We start from the raw sequence: 13,787 nt of genomic DNA, 5'->3' as shown, positions 1-13,787 counted from the left end.
GGGAGGGAGATCTGTGTAATAAATTCTTAAAATTTAGTCCCAGGGGAAAAAAAAAAAAGTTTCTCGAAATTGCTTGCATTCTTTCATCAGACTATTAGAATTATTCAGTGGATCTAGGTTCCCTTTTTACCTTGGCTGCCAGTAAGCACAGGGATCAATCTGTTGCTCAGTTATGGTCACCATATTAGAATCTATTCCTCTACTTACACCTTTTAAAAATAGCCTTGTTTTTTATGTTCCTCACAAGCTGCCTCAAATACTTTGGGGTTAGATGGCACAGCAAACAAAGCAAAGAAACAATTCCAAAGAATCCAAGGGCTTACGAACACTAGTGATGCCTCAGCTGAAGTTGGAAAGTGGGAGAGACTAAATTCTGGCACTAACACTCACCTTGTCATACGACCCTTCTCTGATAGCACCAGCCCCAAGAGTGGAGGAAGTGGGTGACATCATGGGGTGCTTGCTTGTTTGCTTATTAAAAGTGGGGAAAATGAGCATGGTTGCTGGGCTGTGGGGACAAGGACATTCAGAATGGCAAGGACAGCAGACCTGCAGCCACTGAGCACCGAGCAGGTGGGGGCTGTGCAGGACAGAGGGGCGGGTAAGAGGCCGAGCAGGACGGCACTTCCCTGAGGGCAGAGCCGGTTCAGCAGGAGTGAGGGGCTGGGGGCTGGCCAGAGGGTGTCCTGAGGGGTGACTCTCAGCCTCTGTAGGGGTTGCAGACACAGTGCTTCTGGTGGCTCAGGTCAAAGATGAGGCCACGCAAGTGAGTGACCAAATCCAGGTTACAGGACGCAGCGACAGAGAACGGAGGCACACGAGTCCACCCGCCACAATCCCTGATGGCCCATGCTCAGCTGTGACCAGAAAATGGCGTAAACTGACAGTGCAGATTTCGCAGGAGGAAAGGTACAAAGGGACAGAGGCTGAAAACGAGCGGCCGCGTGGGGACCCGCTGAGCCCCCCTCCCACCGCACAGGGCGGTGCTGGAAGAGGATGTTCAAGGGAGCCGGTGGCAGAAGGACAGGCTCTTCTGCAAGGAGAGGGAGGCAGGGGACGGTCGAGCAACAGCCTATGGCTGCAGAGGGACTTTCCACGCTGCAGGAGGGTCCCCCAGGCCTGGACGAAGGGGCTCACACAGGGAAGTGTGCACTCAAGGTACACAACAGGAGTGAGCGCGAACCCCCCCCCCCCACACACACACAGCTGCAGGCTCCTCCCGCTGCCGACTTGGAACAGAGACGTGGATTCCAGCAGGTTCCACAAAGATGATTTCACGTGAAAGATCTCCACACTGTTGCCCATGTCCTTCACATTAAGCATCTGAGATGGTATTAAAAATAGCAATGGGGGGGAGGGGGGGAGAGGAGGAATAAAACGCAATTCATAACAGCAGAAGCATCAGCTCTTTAGCCAAAACCGTCGTGGGAAGCGGGGACACTGAGACAGGAGAGGAGAGAATGGCCCCGGGAGCCCGACGGCTCGCTCTTGCTTTCCCAGTTGCTGTCCTAAAGCCAACGTGAGCAGCGACAGCGGCTGGCGGTTCTGGCTGAAGCCATGGCGTCTCCGTAACAGCATGTGGCTCGAGATGGAAGCTTCCTGGAGACCCACTCGTCTCAGCCGGGCCTGGGCTGAAAAGTCTGCAGAGTCAGGCCCCTGCCCACTCTCCGCAGGGCTCAAATGGGTCTTTGTCTCCAAAGCCTCCACTAACGGAGGCCGAGGCCGGCACTTGTGCTCCTTCGTCGCGGGCCGAGGGGCGCTGGGAGAGAGCAGAGTTAATCCCGACCTTCTGCCTTTGTGCAGTAGAAATGCTGTATTCGGAGCAGTGCCGCTGGGCTCACACCCTCAGAGAAAGCCTGGCCTGGGGCAAGCGCCGGGCGTGCAGGATGGGGTCTGAGAGCTCGCCTGGGGCGCCGGGGCCGGGGTGGGCCTGGATGCCCCTGGCAGCCCAGGGCCGCCAGCAGGCCCTGAACAGAAAGGCGCTCAGCACAGGCCGCCCGAGTGAACACACCCCATGACGTTCAGATGACGCGGCAGAGCGGACCGGGCCGCACGGAAGCCACTGGGCCCAGGGCACTCCTGTTCCACGGTCTCAGTCCACGCTACCCGGCCGAGCGACCTGGGTTGGTCTCGGCCGTGTCACGGGATGAAGAAGCTCAGGCTGTGCAGCTGGCGGGATGACGGCCCCCAGAGACGCCAGGTCTCCCATCCCCGAAACCTGCAAAATGCCACTTTCTACGGAAGCGGGATGCACTGTGTGTGATTGAGTCAAGGGCCAGGAGATGGGGAGACTGTCCGGGGCTGTCCAGGTGGGCCCCAAGTACAACCACGAGGGGCCTTGTAGGACGGAGGTTTGACGAGGATGAAGAGGAGGGGGTGAGCGCAAGGGCAGAGAGTGGAGGGACGTGGCCACAAGCCACGCACGACAAGCCACCACCCGAAGCCACCCGAAGGAAGAGGCAGGGGATGCTTCCCTAGAGCCTCCGGAGGGGGCACAGCCCTGCCGGAACCTCGATGTTGGCCCGGTGGCACTGATTTTGAGCTGGTGGCCTCCAGAACAGCGAGGGGAGAGATTTCTGTTGCTTTGAGCCACCACGTTTATGATGGCTTGTTACCGCAGCCCCAGGAAACTAACCCAGTATCCGGTGGGTCCCCGCCACACTGGGAAGTGAAGCGAACAAGCCCAGACTAGACCCTTCAGGCTCCTACTCTTCCAAGGCCACAGCTTCTGTTCGCCGAGGGCCGAATCCTTGCAAGCGGAGGCAGCCTGCACTCTGTGAACGCGGAGGTCTCGTATTCACAGGAACGTCAAGCCAACGAGTCAAGGCTGATAACAACCTCTGTGCGAGCGGTGAGAGTAAGAAAAGAGCAGTCTCGAAGCCTTCAAGCCCTGTACTTGCCTGCCACGCTTGTCTGCTCCTACAACTTGTGCCCAAATGGGGACCAGATTTGACTCGAAACGGAAACGATCGAGATGCTCGGCTAAAACGGCTGCTGATAAAAATGTGTAAGTGGTTATTTCTTCTAAGATTCCCCTGAGGAAGGTCCTAGAGGGTGAAAATGTTCCAAAGTCTACTGGAGAAAAAGGGTCTCTCCTCTATCCGTTAGGATCAGGGCAGAGGGGTGCCCGGGTGGGTCAGTCAGTTAAGCGCCCACTCTTGATTTCAGCTCAGGTTATGATCTCATGGTTCATGAGATCGAGCCCAGTGTCAGGCTCTGTGCTGAGTGTGGACTCTGCTTGGGATTCTCTCTCTCTCCCTCTCTCTCTCTCTCTCTCTCTCTCTCTCCCCCCCCCCCACCCCCCAGCTCCTCTCCCCAACCTGCGCTCTCTAAAAAAGAGACAATGAAATGAAAAGTTTGAATCAGGGCAGAAACAGGGCATCACCGCGGGTGCATCTGACAGACCCTGCGCAAAACCCACAACGTGAGACCGATGCTCGGCTTCCAAGTGGCCTTAATACATCTGTGGTGAACAGAGTACTGGGGCAGGTGTCTGACAGGGTTAACAGGGAGTTGGGTGTCTATTCTCTGAAACAGAAAAGGGTGGGGTGAAGAGGGAGGGGAACGAGGGGAGAACCCGTACACGAATGCAATCTTAGTCTACAGATTCATGAAAAGAAGTAATTGGGGGCCACTGGGTGACTCAGTCAGTTGAGAGTCCGATTCTTAGCTTCTGCTCAGGTCATGGTCTCACGGCTTGCGAGTCTGAGCTCCACATTGGGCTCACGGCTGTCAGCGCAGAGCCCGCTTTGGATCCCCCGTCCCTCTCTCTCTGCCCCTCCCCGACTTGCGTTCTCTCAAAATAGATTTTAAAATATATTTAAAAAAAAAGAAAAGAAGGAACTAGACATAAGTGAATTTGTGGGAGGTCTCCTAACCGAATTTCCAGTTTGGCACTTCCCAATTCCAGTGGATTTATTCCTCGCGTAAATTCCTACAGTTGACAACATTGGGTTTTTTTTCACCTTCTCAGATTCACCAGAATGAAGGAATTGCCTTCAAACCTTCTAATGCAGCAATGTAACACAGTCTTTCTACACATAATTTACTTTAAGACTTAGAATATAAACTGGAGCTCAAGCCCACTGTGGAACATGATGATGGTAAACCCATAACAGCTGAGATCCCTGGTCTCAGAGTTGGCTGTAGGGAGAACAAGGGTGCTTCCTACAAGGCAGGCCTCGGTACCCTGCCAGGGCGGGAACTCTGGGAAGGTCTTATGCACATCGAGCCGTATGGGCCCCGGCCAATATTATCCTTCCACGTGGGTGTTACACTGAGGGAAATCAAATGTCTCACTGGAACCTCCTTCTCTTGGCTTTTTTTTTCTTTTTTAATTTACTTATTTGAGAGAGAGGAGAGCGAGTGTGCAAGCGGGGGAGGGGCAAAGAAAGAAGGAGAGAATCCCAAGCAGGCTCTGCACCGTCAGCGTGGAGCCTGACATGGGGCTCGATCTCACCAACCCATCAGATCATGACCTGAGTCGAAAGCAAGAGAGTCAGGCCCCTAACCGACTGAGTCAGCCTGGTTTTTGATCCCATCAATCTTACCACATTTAAAGTTCCCAGGGCTCAATTACTCCAAGGAGGGACTTTTGCTCATTCACAAAATCTAGCTCAGGCTCTGGTCGGAGGGCCTCTCCAAGTACAGAAAAGCTGGACTCAGATTTATAACACAGACAAATTACTCAGAAAACACCATGAGCAAATTTCAAAATTAACTCAAAGTCTCATTTTTAAACAATCAGTTCACTTTTCATTATCATGAACTCATTTGTTAAAATTTACTTAACTACTACTTTTTTTTTTTAAGTAATCTCTACCCTCAACATGGGGCTTGAACTCAAAACCCCAACATCAACAGTCACGTGTTCTACTGACTGAGCCAACCAGGCACCCCAACTGTTATTTGTTTTTAAGCCCAGAATTGTTTTTCTTCATGGAGGCAGAGAAAGTTTTCATATAAACGAGCCCATTTTCCAATGGCCCAAGCTTCATCTTGGGGGACGTTATAAATATTTCACTGTCATCCTCACTGCAACCTGCTTACATATCAAAATGGTCTTTAAGTAGCACTTAGAGCCAAAGAGAAACCAGCATGCACACACAAACCTTCCGCTCAGGACCAGTAGCTCTGACTAGGGACATCAGTTAAGTACGTAATAAATATTTGCCAAATAAGTAAATATTCAACAAACATTAATAATAGCCAAGTCAATGCCTACATGACGTTATTTTGTTCCCTTCTGCAATGTTTTTATTTATTTTAATAGAGAAAGAGAGGGAGGGAGGGGCAAAAAGAGAGGGGGAGAGAGAGAATCCCAAGTAGGCTCTGCTCTTGGACCCACAAACTGTGAGATCGTGACCTGAGCTGAAATCTAGAGTCAGATGCTTAACTGACTGAGCCACCAGGGCGCCCGTTCCCTTGTAAAACTACTTGGTTAATGTGCCTACACAAAGATCAGATATTTGGGGCCTAGCAAATTACATACGATAAAAATGAATTCTCAGTTTTCTTACCTCTAGCTCTGGACAAAACCATATCCTTTATTATTTGCATAATAACACGCCCGAGTATCATGACAGAAATCAGGTGATACACTCTCCATGGAGTCAGTGCAAGGAACCTGTAACAGCAAAAACAGACAAATCACGATTTCAGTTTGACAATTTTCATTTTTTTTTTTAAGTTAGGTTTAGTTCCTAGCATAGAAACGAAGACACAAATTTCAGTTTTCAGAATCACCCCAACGAGACCACATCAAAGTCACTCAATAGGCATCAAAGTCAGCAAAATAAAAGTACTTGGGCCATGTATGCGTTGGTGCTAGACTTTCCACTGTAACCTCTAATTTGGGCAGAGGATTCTCTATGCTGGGTGTGGCCCAAATATCACCCTGCTAACAGATGGAGAGTGGAATTGACCTGAAACCAAATCATGAGGCACTAGAAAGGCAGAAGGGTAGGTTTTCCACTATGTGGAGGGGCTACTGCCCTCCCTGTTCTACTTCTATCTACATTCATCCACCAGCCCCTCCCTCCGATCTCTTGGAAACAGCAGTGATTAAGGATCCAAGGCACTAGCCCCTTCTCTTTAAGATCACATCCTGTGGTCTATCCAGCCAGGTCCTCTCCGAGGGGAGACCAAGAATTCTTTATCATGAACAGCACACAAACATTGCAGTACTTTTTTTTTTTTAATGTTTATTTATCTTTGGGGGGGTGGGTCACAGAGAGGGAGACACAGAACCCGAAGCAGGCTCCAGACTCTGTCAGCACAGAGCCTGACGTGGGGCTCGAACTCACCAACCGTGAGATCGTGACCTGAGCCGAAGTCGAACATTAACTGGGCCACCCAGGCACCCTTGCGGTACGTTTTTTTTATGATTGGGCTTATAAAGGAACGGAATAAGCCTTCATACAGAGGTTGAAGCCTGCTTACAGATTAAATGCTCAAACTTCCAGTTAATATTAATTTTGGTGTAATCATAATCCTAAAAAAATTAACATATATGCCGTTTAAAACTAGCTGCAAGGCACTGTAGGCTTTATGGAGAATGACACACACTGTAAAGAAAGAATCCTGTCTTCCGGGAACTTACTTCCTCATCTGAGACAAACACGGGCCAAGCCAACCTAACAAAATCCAAGGCAATGAGTCTGAGGTACTCAAGTAAAACATGAGCAAAGAACAAAGAGAAGCAAAAGAAGGAATGATTAACTCAATAATAAGGGAAGATTTTATGGACGTGTCCCTTGAACTTGGTCTGGCAGGACGGATGAAATTGAGAGGAAAACAGAGGTTGTTCCAGTATTCCAGAATATTCCAGGATACAACATATACAGAAGATCATAGTCGGGGATGGGGAGGTGTGCCTGGGGCACACTGAGTGTCCTGGGGTGCCCCAGCAAGACAGGGATAAAGGAGATATGTGGGAGATGGGCAGATAGAGAAGATATTAAGGGGACAGGCTGTCGGCACACTGTGGCAGGCCCTGAATTATCTGCTAGGGCATTTGGTCTTAATAATACCAGCAATAAAGAGAAAGCCAAAGGTATAGACAGGTATCAGGTAGGAAAGTGGAATGATGGGAGACTTCAGAAGATGCCTGAGAGAATGAGGTAGGAGAGTGAAGAAGCATGGAGTCCGGGACATCTGCTAGAAGGTTGTGTAACGTGTTTGGTGAGAAGCGGCCGATGTGAGATGCTGGTGACGTCAAGGGTAAAGCCCGCCGGTGCAAGGTGGGCAACCCAGGTGCCAGCTCTGGTTCTCACAGTGAGTGTCACCTGGGCCGGTAAAATAAGTGGGTAGAACAGGTAAGTGCTTCGTAAATACCGGTTGCCACCGCCACCAGGTTGCTGCCTGGAAAGCTTGTTAAAATACAGACTCCCAGACCCCACGTTCCTCCCCCAGGTCCCCTGAAACAGGTGGTCTAATTACCAGTGTTTACACTCAGTGAGTACTTAGTTGGAGAGTGTCTACACTGGGCCAGCCACTGTGCTACCAGAAGGAAATAAATACTGAGCAAGAGGCACAGAGGGAAAGAGCAGACATACAAGATAACCCGTAACACCAACATCTCTTTTTTTAGTAGCAACGATTTCATTTGCTAATCTGGGACTGCTGCTGGCTCTCTTTTTTGAGCTCGTATGTTTCTATTAAGTGAGGCTGTTTTCTGGTCTCTGTTTTCTTGTTGGCTTACCTCCTCCTATCAGTTTATGATCCCTGCTTGCTGTGGTCCACATGCCAGGCTCTCTCTGATCTCCCCACCTGACATCAAAGTGGCAAGTTTTCAAAAGTTTTCATGGTGACCCACAGTGAGAAATTCACTTACATCTAAATACGTACAAATAAAACTAAAGTTTCAAAAAGTAATATTTATCCTTATAATGTGTAATGCCTTCTGATACCTTCCATTCAATTCTATTATATTTTTTTAATGCTGACTGCAATTCTAAGGTGATTCAGGGCTCCTGCATGGGTTGTATGTAACTCACAGTTTCATTCGCTGCATCAGAGAAAATCTATAAATGTTAAATTAGTGTGTTTCATTAGATCACCTGCTGTGCAAAGTCAAGCAGAGCCCTAGGAAAGCTCCCTCAAGTTTAAAGGTATTCAGACTCAGCCAGGAAACCAGTTACATATCTTTGAAGAAATAAAGAAATGCAAAAACAACCCAAGCAGTGAAGGTCTTAGTGGAAGTTATGATCTTCCAGGAATACAAAAATTAGGTAATGACAGGAGTGTAACCCTCAGCCCTGGCTGCTGGAAGACTTCACTCGGAGGGCGTTGCCATGGCAATTCCAGTTGGGGGTCCAGTGGACATTTTGGCCAAGGGTCTCAATGGTCATTAAGAATCCTCAATCATAAAGGATAGGCTATTTCATAAATGATGCTGTGATCATTTGCAATCCATCTGAAAGAAAGGAAAATTGTATATCTATCGCCAAATTAAGGTGAATGAGAAAGGAATAATATTTTGCAACAAGGTCAGCCCATGTTCCCTAAAGGACAGATGGAACATATTTTCAGCTTCGTGGGTCTTCTGGTCTCTGTCACAACTGTCAGCTCTGTCACTGTATGAAAGCAGCACAGATATTATATGAAAGAATGGGTCATGTTGCAATAAACTTCATTTATCAACACACACACACACACACACACACACACACACACACACACACGAATCCTCAGTCAGAACAAAGGCAATCCATACAACTGCTCAGGAAGGGAATGCTAAAATTGTATGGGATTCCATAATCGTCTCCTAGGCAGGCTAGCATCCTTGACCCCAAGAATTAAGTACAGAAATGTTTGTGAAACTAATCCCTAATATTAATCATTCATATTTAGAAAAACCTATGCATATTTGGTTTTTTAATTATTTATACTGTTTTAGATGATTAATCTCATGGTTCCAATTTAAAATATGTAGCTGTAAAATTAAACAAACAAACAAATAAATAAAATGCATAGCTGTATAGACTTGTGACTTGAAATTAAAATCTTAGGAACACAGGAGTTTAATTTCTTCATTTTGCAGGAACTGCCTAATGTTCAGGAAAGCCTGGGGTTTTTTTTTTCCAACTTCTACTTTGGTAAATTTCAAACACACATAAAAAGAGAGACCAACGTATAATAAAAAAGAGTCAACAGTTTTGCATCCATGGCCAGTCTTGTTTCTTCTATGTTCCCACCAAGCTCTCCCCCCACCCATCCCCACCACCCAGGATTACTTGAAGCAAATCCTAAACATCATATAATTGAATTTACAAATATTGCCACCTATCTTCCCAAAAAGGAAATTTTAACCTAACAATAAAAACACTGTCTCATCTTAAAAAATTGTTTTAATCCCTTAATGTCATCAGATATCCCAACAGGATGCACATTTACCCAATCACCTTCTGTACACACATGTGCACATACACACAAAGACTGAAACAAGATTGGGAAAAAATCATACATTGAAATTGATGATGTGAGTTTTGAGTTTCCTGTAATTTATAGGTTTACTGCCTTCTCTCTCTCTCTCTCTCTCTCTCTCTCTCTCTCTCTCTTTCTCTGCTTGAAATTCTTTGTGGAAGAAACAGACTTATTTGTTCAGTAAAATCTTCCAGAGTCTGAGAATCAGTCATTGAATCCTGTGGTTTAGTTTAACATTTTCCTCAATGCCTTGGGCGGACTATAAAAACAGGCAGTTCAATCTAGAGACTCGGCCAGATTTAGTTCAAAATTTAAACTACATCATAGGTGTTGGTGTGTGTTTCCATCAGGAGGCAGATACGGTCTGGGTGTCTGGGGTCTCTATTCCTGTGACATTAGCAGCCACTGACGAGGTCTACCTATCTTCTTTAGGAGACACAGGAGAGTGAGAGCTCTTCACTCTTGCTTCAGCCACCAGCTGGATCAGATCTATAAAGAGAAATGTCCCCTATGGATGTCTGATTGCCCTGAGACACGGATCTCACAGGAGAGGCAGGATTAATTCTTGAGTCTTTCTCTTTATTCAGCAGCTGTCAAGATAATAAGACAGTTCCTCAGTAGCCTCTAACAAAAACCAAGTTGGTTTTCTTCTTTCCTTTCTGTAGTGTTGTTATGATCATACTCGATACGCTTCAGTCCACTGCAGTATTATTCCTTCTGACCCTCAAAAGTGTCCCATCTTGGCTGGTGGGAGCTTATTCGGGCTGGTTCCTGAGTCCTTTGGTACAACTTTAATAATCTTTGATAATTAAGTACTTTAAAGCGATAGAGAAAATACAAAATTTACAAACGTGGGTTAAAATGTTTAAAGGGGTATAGAACTAAACTTTTAAACAAAACATGGGGCACCTGGGTGGCTCAGTCGGTTAAGCGGCCGACTTCAGCTCAGGTCATGATCTCACGGTCTGTGAGTTCGAGCCCCGTGTCAGGCTCTGTGCTGACAGCTCAGAGCCTGGAGCCTGTTTCGGATTCTGTGTCTCCCTCTCTCTCTGCCCCTCCCCTGCTCGTGCTCTGTCTCTGTCTCTCTTTCTCTCTCTCAAATAAACAAACATTAAACTTTTAAACAAAACCAATCATTAACCAGAGGCTATCTTAAAAATGGCTATTAAAATTTGCTAGATTGGTAAACAAAATGTGTTACATTTTGTTACATACAGTTGCCCCTAGTACTGACATCTTATTTCAGTGTGGCACATTTGTTATAACCAAGGCACCAATATGGATACATTGTTAACTCCTTGGTTCACATTAAGGTTCACTCTTGGTGTTGCACCTTCTATGGGTTTTGACAAATGCATAATGTCATGTGTCCACCATAACAGCATCACACAGAGTATTTTCACTGCTCTAAAAATCCCGTATGCCACATATTCAGTCCTTTCTCGCTCCCCAGAAACCAAGTGACCACTGGTCTTTTAACTGTCTCCACTGGTTTGCCTTTTCCAGAATGACACGCAGTTTTTACTATCCTCTGTCTTTTAATGGTTTGATAGCTCATTTCTTTCTATGACTGAATACTATTCTATTGTATGATACACTACCGTTTATTCATTCACCTACTGAAGGACATCTTGGTTGCTTCCGATTTGGGGCAATTAAGAATAAAATTGCTACTCTGTGTCAGATTTTGTGTGGTTACAAGTTTTTCATTCTTTGGGAACAGCCTTTTAAAAAAAAAAAAAACAGGTTCATCAGCATGCCAGCTTATTTTGGATTTATGGGCAGTTAAAACCTCCAAGGATTCTACTTTTTGGATGCAACTTTTGAATCTAAGTATGTCCTACTAACTTTGTTCTTGTCTGACACAGCCCGTCATCCAAACCTGCAGACCTTAATGGTGTCCCCAACCCCATTCATTCTCTCGTCCAGCTTCTTAACACCTACAGATTTTCAGGTCGTTTGTCCTCTTCCACACTATTGATCAAAGGTGTTGATCAGCACTGACGCACTGTCACTTCCCATTAACAGCTGCTCTCAGAGTGACCTAGATTAATCAGCACTTTATGAAGATGACAGACCATCTAATCTGCCAGTCCATTCTTGTCCCCGTCACTCCACCTTATCCACAAAGACATAACAACAGATTTTCTTAAACACCTTGCTGGAGCCTAATACATCCCTAAGGTCTAAGTGTTTCTAAGTGTCGATCTGCTTGACTGATGCTGAGAATTACTTTGAGGTATGAAACAGTTCTCAGTTGCAGAACTAAACACCATTAGAACCTGCCAAAGGGTGTCATGGGGCACAGCCTGTTCTGAACCCTGGGGTGACCTTGCTGATGTGCCCATTCACAGAATTCACACGTGGCCCTCACGTCACCCATGGCGGAATTCTAAGGCAAAGATGGCCACACACAGGTGATCAGAGGATTCCTGAAGGCTGTGGAGTAATTATTAAGAGATGAATTGTGGTCAAAATGCAGAAAGCCCAAGAAATCATGAGAAGCAGAGTGATAAAGTACAGACTTTGAAGAGGGAGGTCTGTGGATACACATCACCCTCACTCATAGTTTTCCAGGTCCAGTGCAAGGTGACAATGCAGAGACCTCACGGGGGGTGGAGAAGTCAATACCCCATTTCCACCAGTCTGTAGCCCCAACACATAACAAATGGGTCCCCAAGATATTTCAACCTCCCCTCCAGGGCATGTTTGGGATCCGGATTCAGGGTGGGTGTAAGGGCCCCGACCAGTCACTCCTGAATGCACCGTGGCGTTGCCAGCTGGGACAAGGACAGCAAGCACCTTATCTTGAGGCTGCAAAGCACATGCCTGATGAGGACGCTTCTCACTTGTGCTCAGGCCCCCCCATGAGGGGCAGATGGCCACGGTGGAACACAAGCCTCCCCCACCCTGGGGGATGCAACCTGCCCTCGGTCCTGGACAGACGACCCTGGGCAGTCACGCAGAGCAGCTGGGTGGGGAGGGGAGCCGGGGCAGGACCGCTGGCAGGTGGCAGAGGGGAAGGGAAGCTACCGGGAGTGGAAGCTCCGCCCCCCTCCCCGTGCCCATTCCACTGGCCCGTCACGCTGCACTTACAAAAAAAAAAAAAAAAACACAAATTCAAACATCAAAGAATAAAGAATTGCCAGACAGCAACTGCAGAGCATTACTCCCCAAGGGTGGGGCCCTCTGAACACCAGACTCTGTGCGACTGGACAGGCCACTCACCCACTTAGCCAGCTCTCCCCTCATGATAGCTTGGAGGGCAGGTCCCCAACACTGACCAACAAAGGCTTTTTTCCTCCTCGAAATAGTTCTTAAAAAAGGCCAACAACCCTTAACCAAATTACCCTAGGGACCTGTGATCACATTAGTGGATCCTAGAATGGTCAAAGCACCACTAATCCCTAAGTCTCCAGCTATCAGAAACATCTTTCTATAGATGGATAGGCTTTTTAAAAAAATTTTAATGTGTATTTATTTTTGAGAGAGAGAGAGACAGAGTGCAAGCAGGGGAGGGACAGAAAGACAGAATCTGAAGCAGGCTCCAGGCTCTCAACCATCAGCACAGAGCCCGATGTGGGGCTCGAACCTATGAAATGTGAGATCATGACCTGAGCCGAAGTCAGACACTTAATTGACTGAGCTACCCAGGCATGGATGTGCTTGTTTAAATACCCAATTAATAGGGGAAAAAACCTACTACCTCTTTTTAAAATTAAAATATCACTGTCTGATACATGTATTTCTTTTAGCTGATGCTGGATATAATTTCTGTCTGATAAAGGATATTCCAATTTTGGAAACCAAGGCAAGTAAACATTATATGTGACAACTATAATATCCACAGACACACCATGACAAACAGTGCAAATGATAATTCAATGTTTTATATATATATACATATATACGATTGCATATACGTGAAAACACCCCATTTATTTTATAAAGACATACTATATGGATGAGCTGCTTTGGAAAGGTAAAGTTCCAAATCGCTACGTGCACTTTCCTTTAGCAAGCTGTGTCCAGTTTCTACATCTCAATGAGATGACTATTTTTAAAAATACCACATTTCCCAGGTGACTCATGTTTAGCTTGTGATGATTAGAGCCCATGGACGGCTGCTAGCCATGCTCATATAGCATCATGTCGGATTCACTTTTAGACTGGCTGAATCTGTTTGCTTTCTTCTTACTGTTTTCTTATTTCTCCTCTACTTTCTGCTCTTTCATTCTCTGATTCAGCGGCAATTTTAATCTGGTTTTCAACCAACCTACTGCCATAGTCCACTTGGCTTAGTTGGGATGGTTTACTAGTCATACTCGTAGGACTGAGTCTCTACTCTGCTCTTTGGGTCA

The 13,787-nt window shown here is 46.6% G+C and overlaps 1 protein-coding gene across 1 annotated transcript in view; it reads right to left on the bottom strand.

The window, feature by feature from the left end:
* The window catches only part of RETREG1 (reticulophagy regulator 1), a 130,272-nt gene that overhangs the window by 90,916 nt on the left and 25,569 nt on the right, over positions 1 to 13,787 (bottom strand). The window contains exon 2 of the mRNA XM_030332266.1: positions 5,520 to 5,626. Within this exon, the coding sequence (XP_030188126.1) occupies positions 5,520 to 5,626 (107 nt within the window). The remainder of the gene's footprint in view (positions 1 to 5,519; positions 5,627 to 13,787) is intronic.

Source organism: Lynx canadensis, chromosome A1, assembly GCF_007474595.2.
Source record: "Lynx canadensis isolate LIC74 chromosome A1, mLynCan4.pri.v2, whole genome shotgun sequence".
Lineage (NCBI taxonomy): Eukaryota > Metazoa > Chordata > Mammalia > Carnivora > Felidae > Lynx > Lynx canadensis.
The sequence above is the reverse complement of the archived record's forward strand: the minus strand, read 5'-3'. Positions and strand labels throughout refer to the sequence as shown.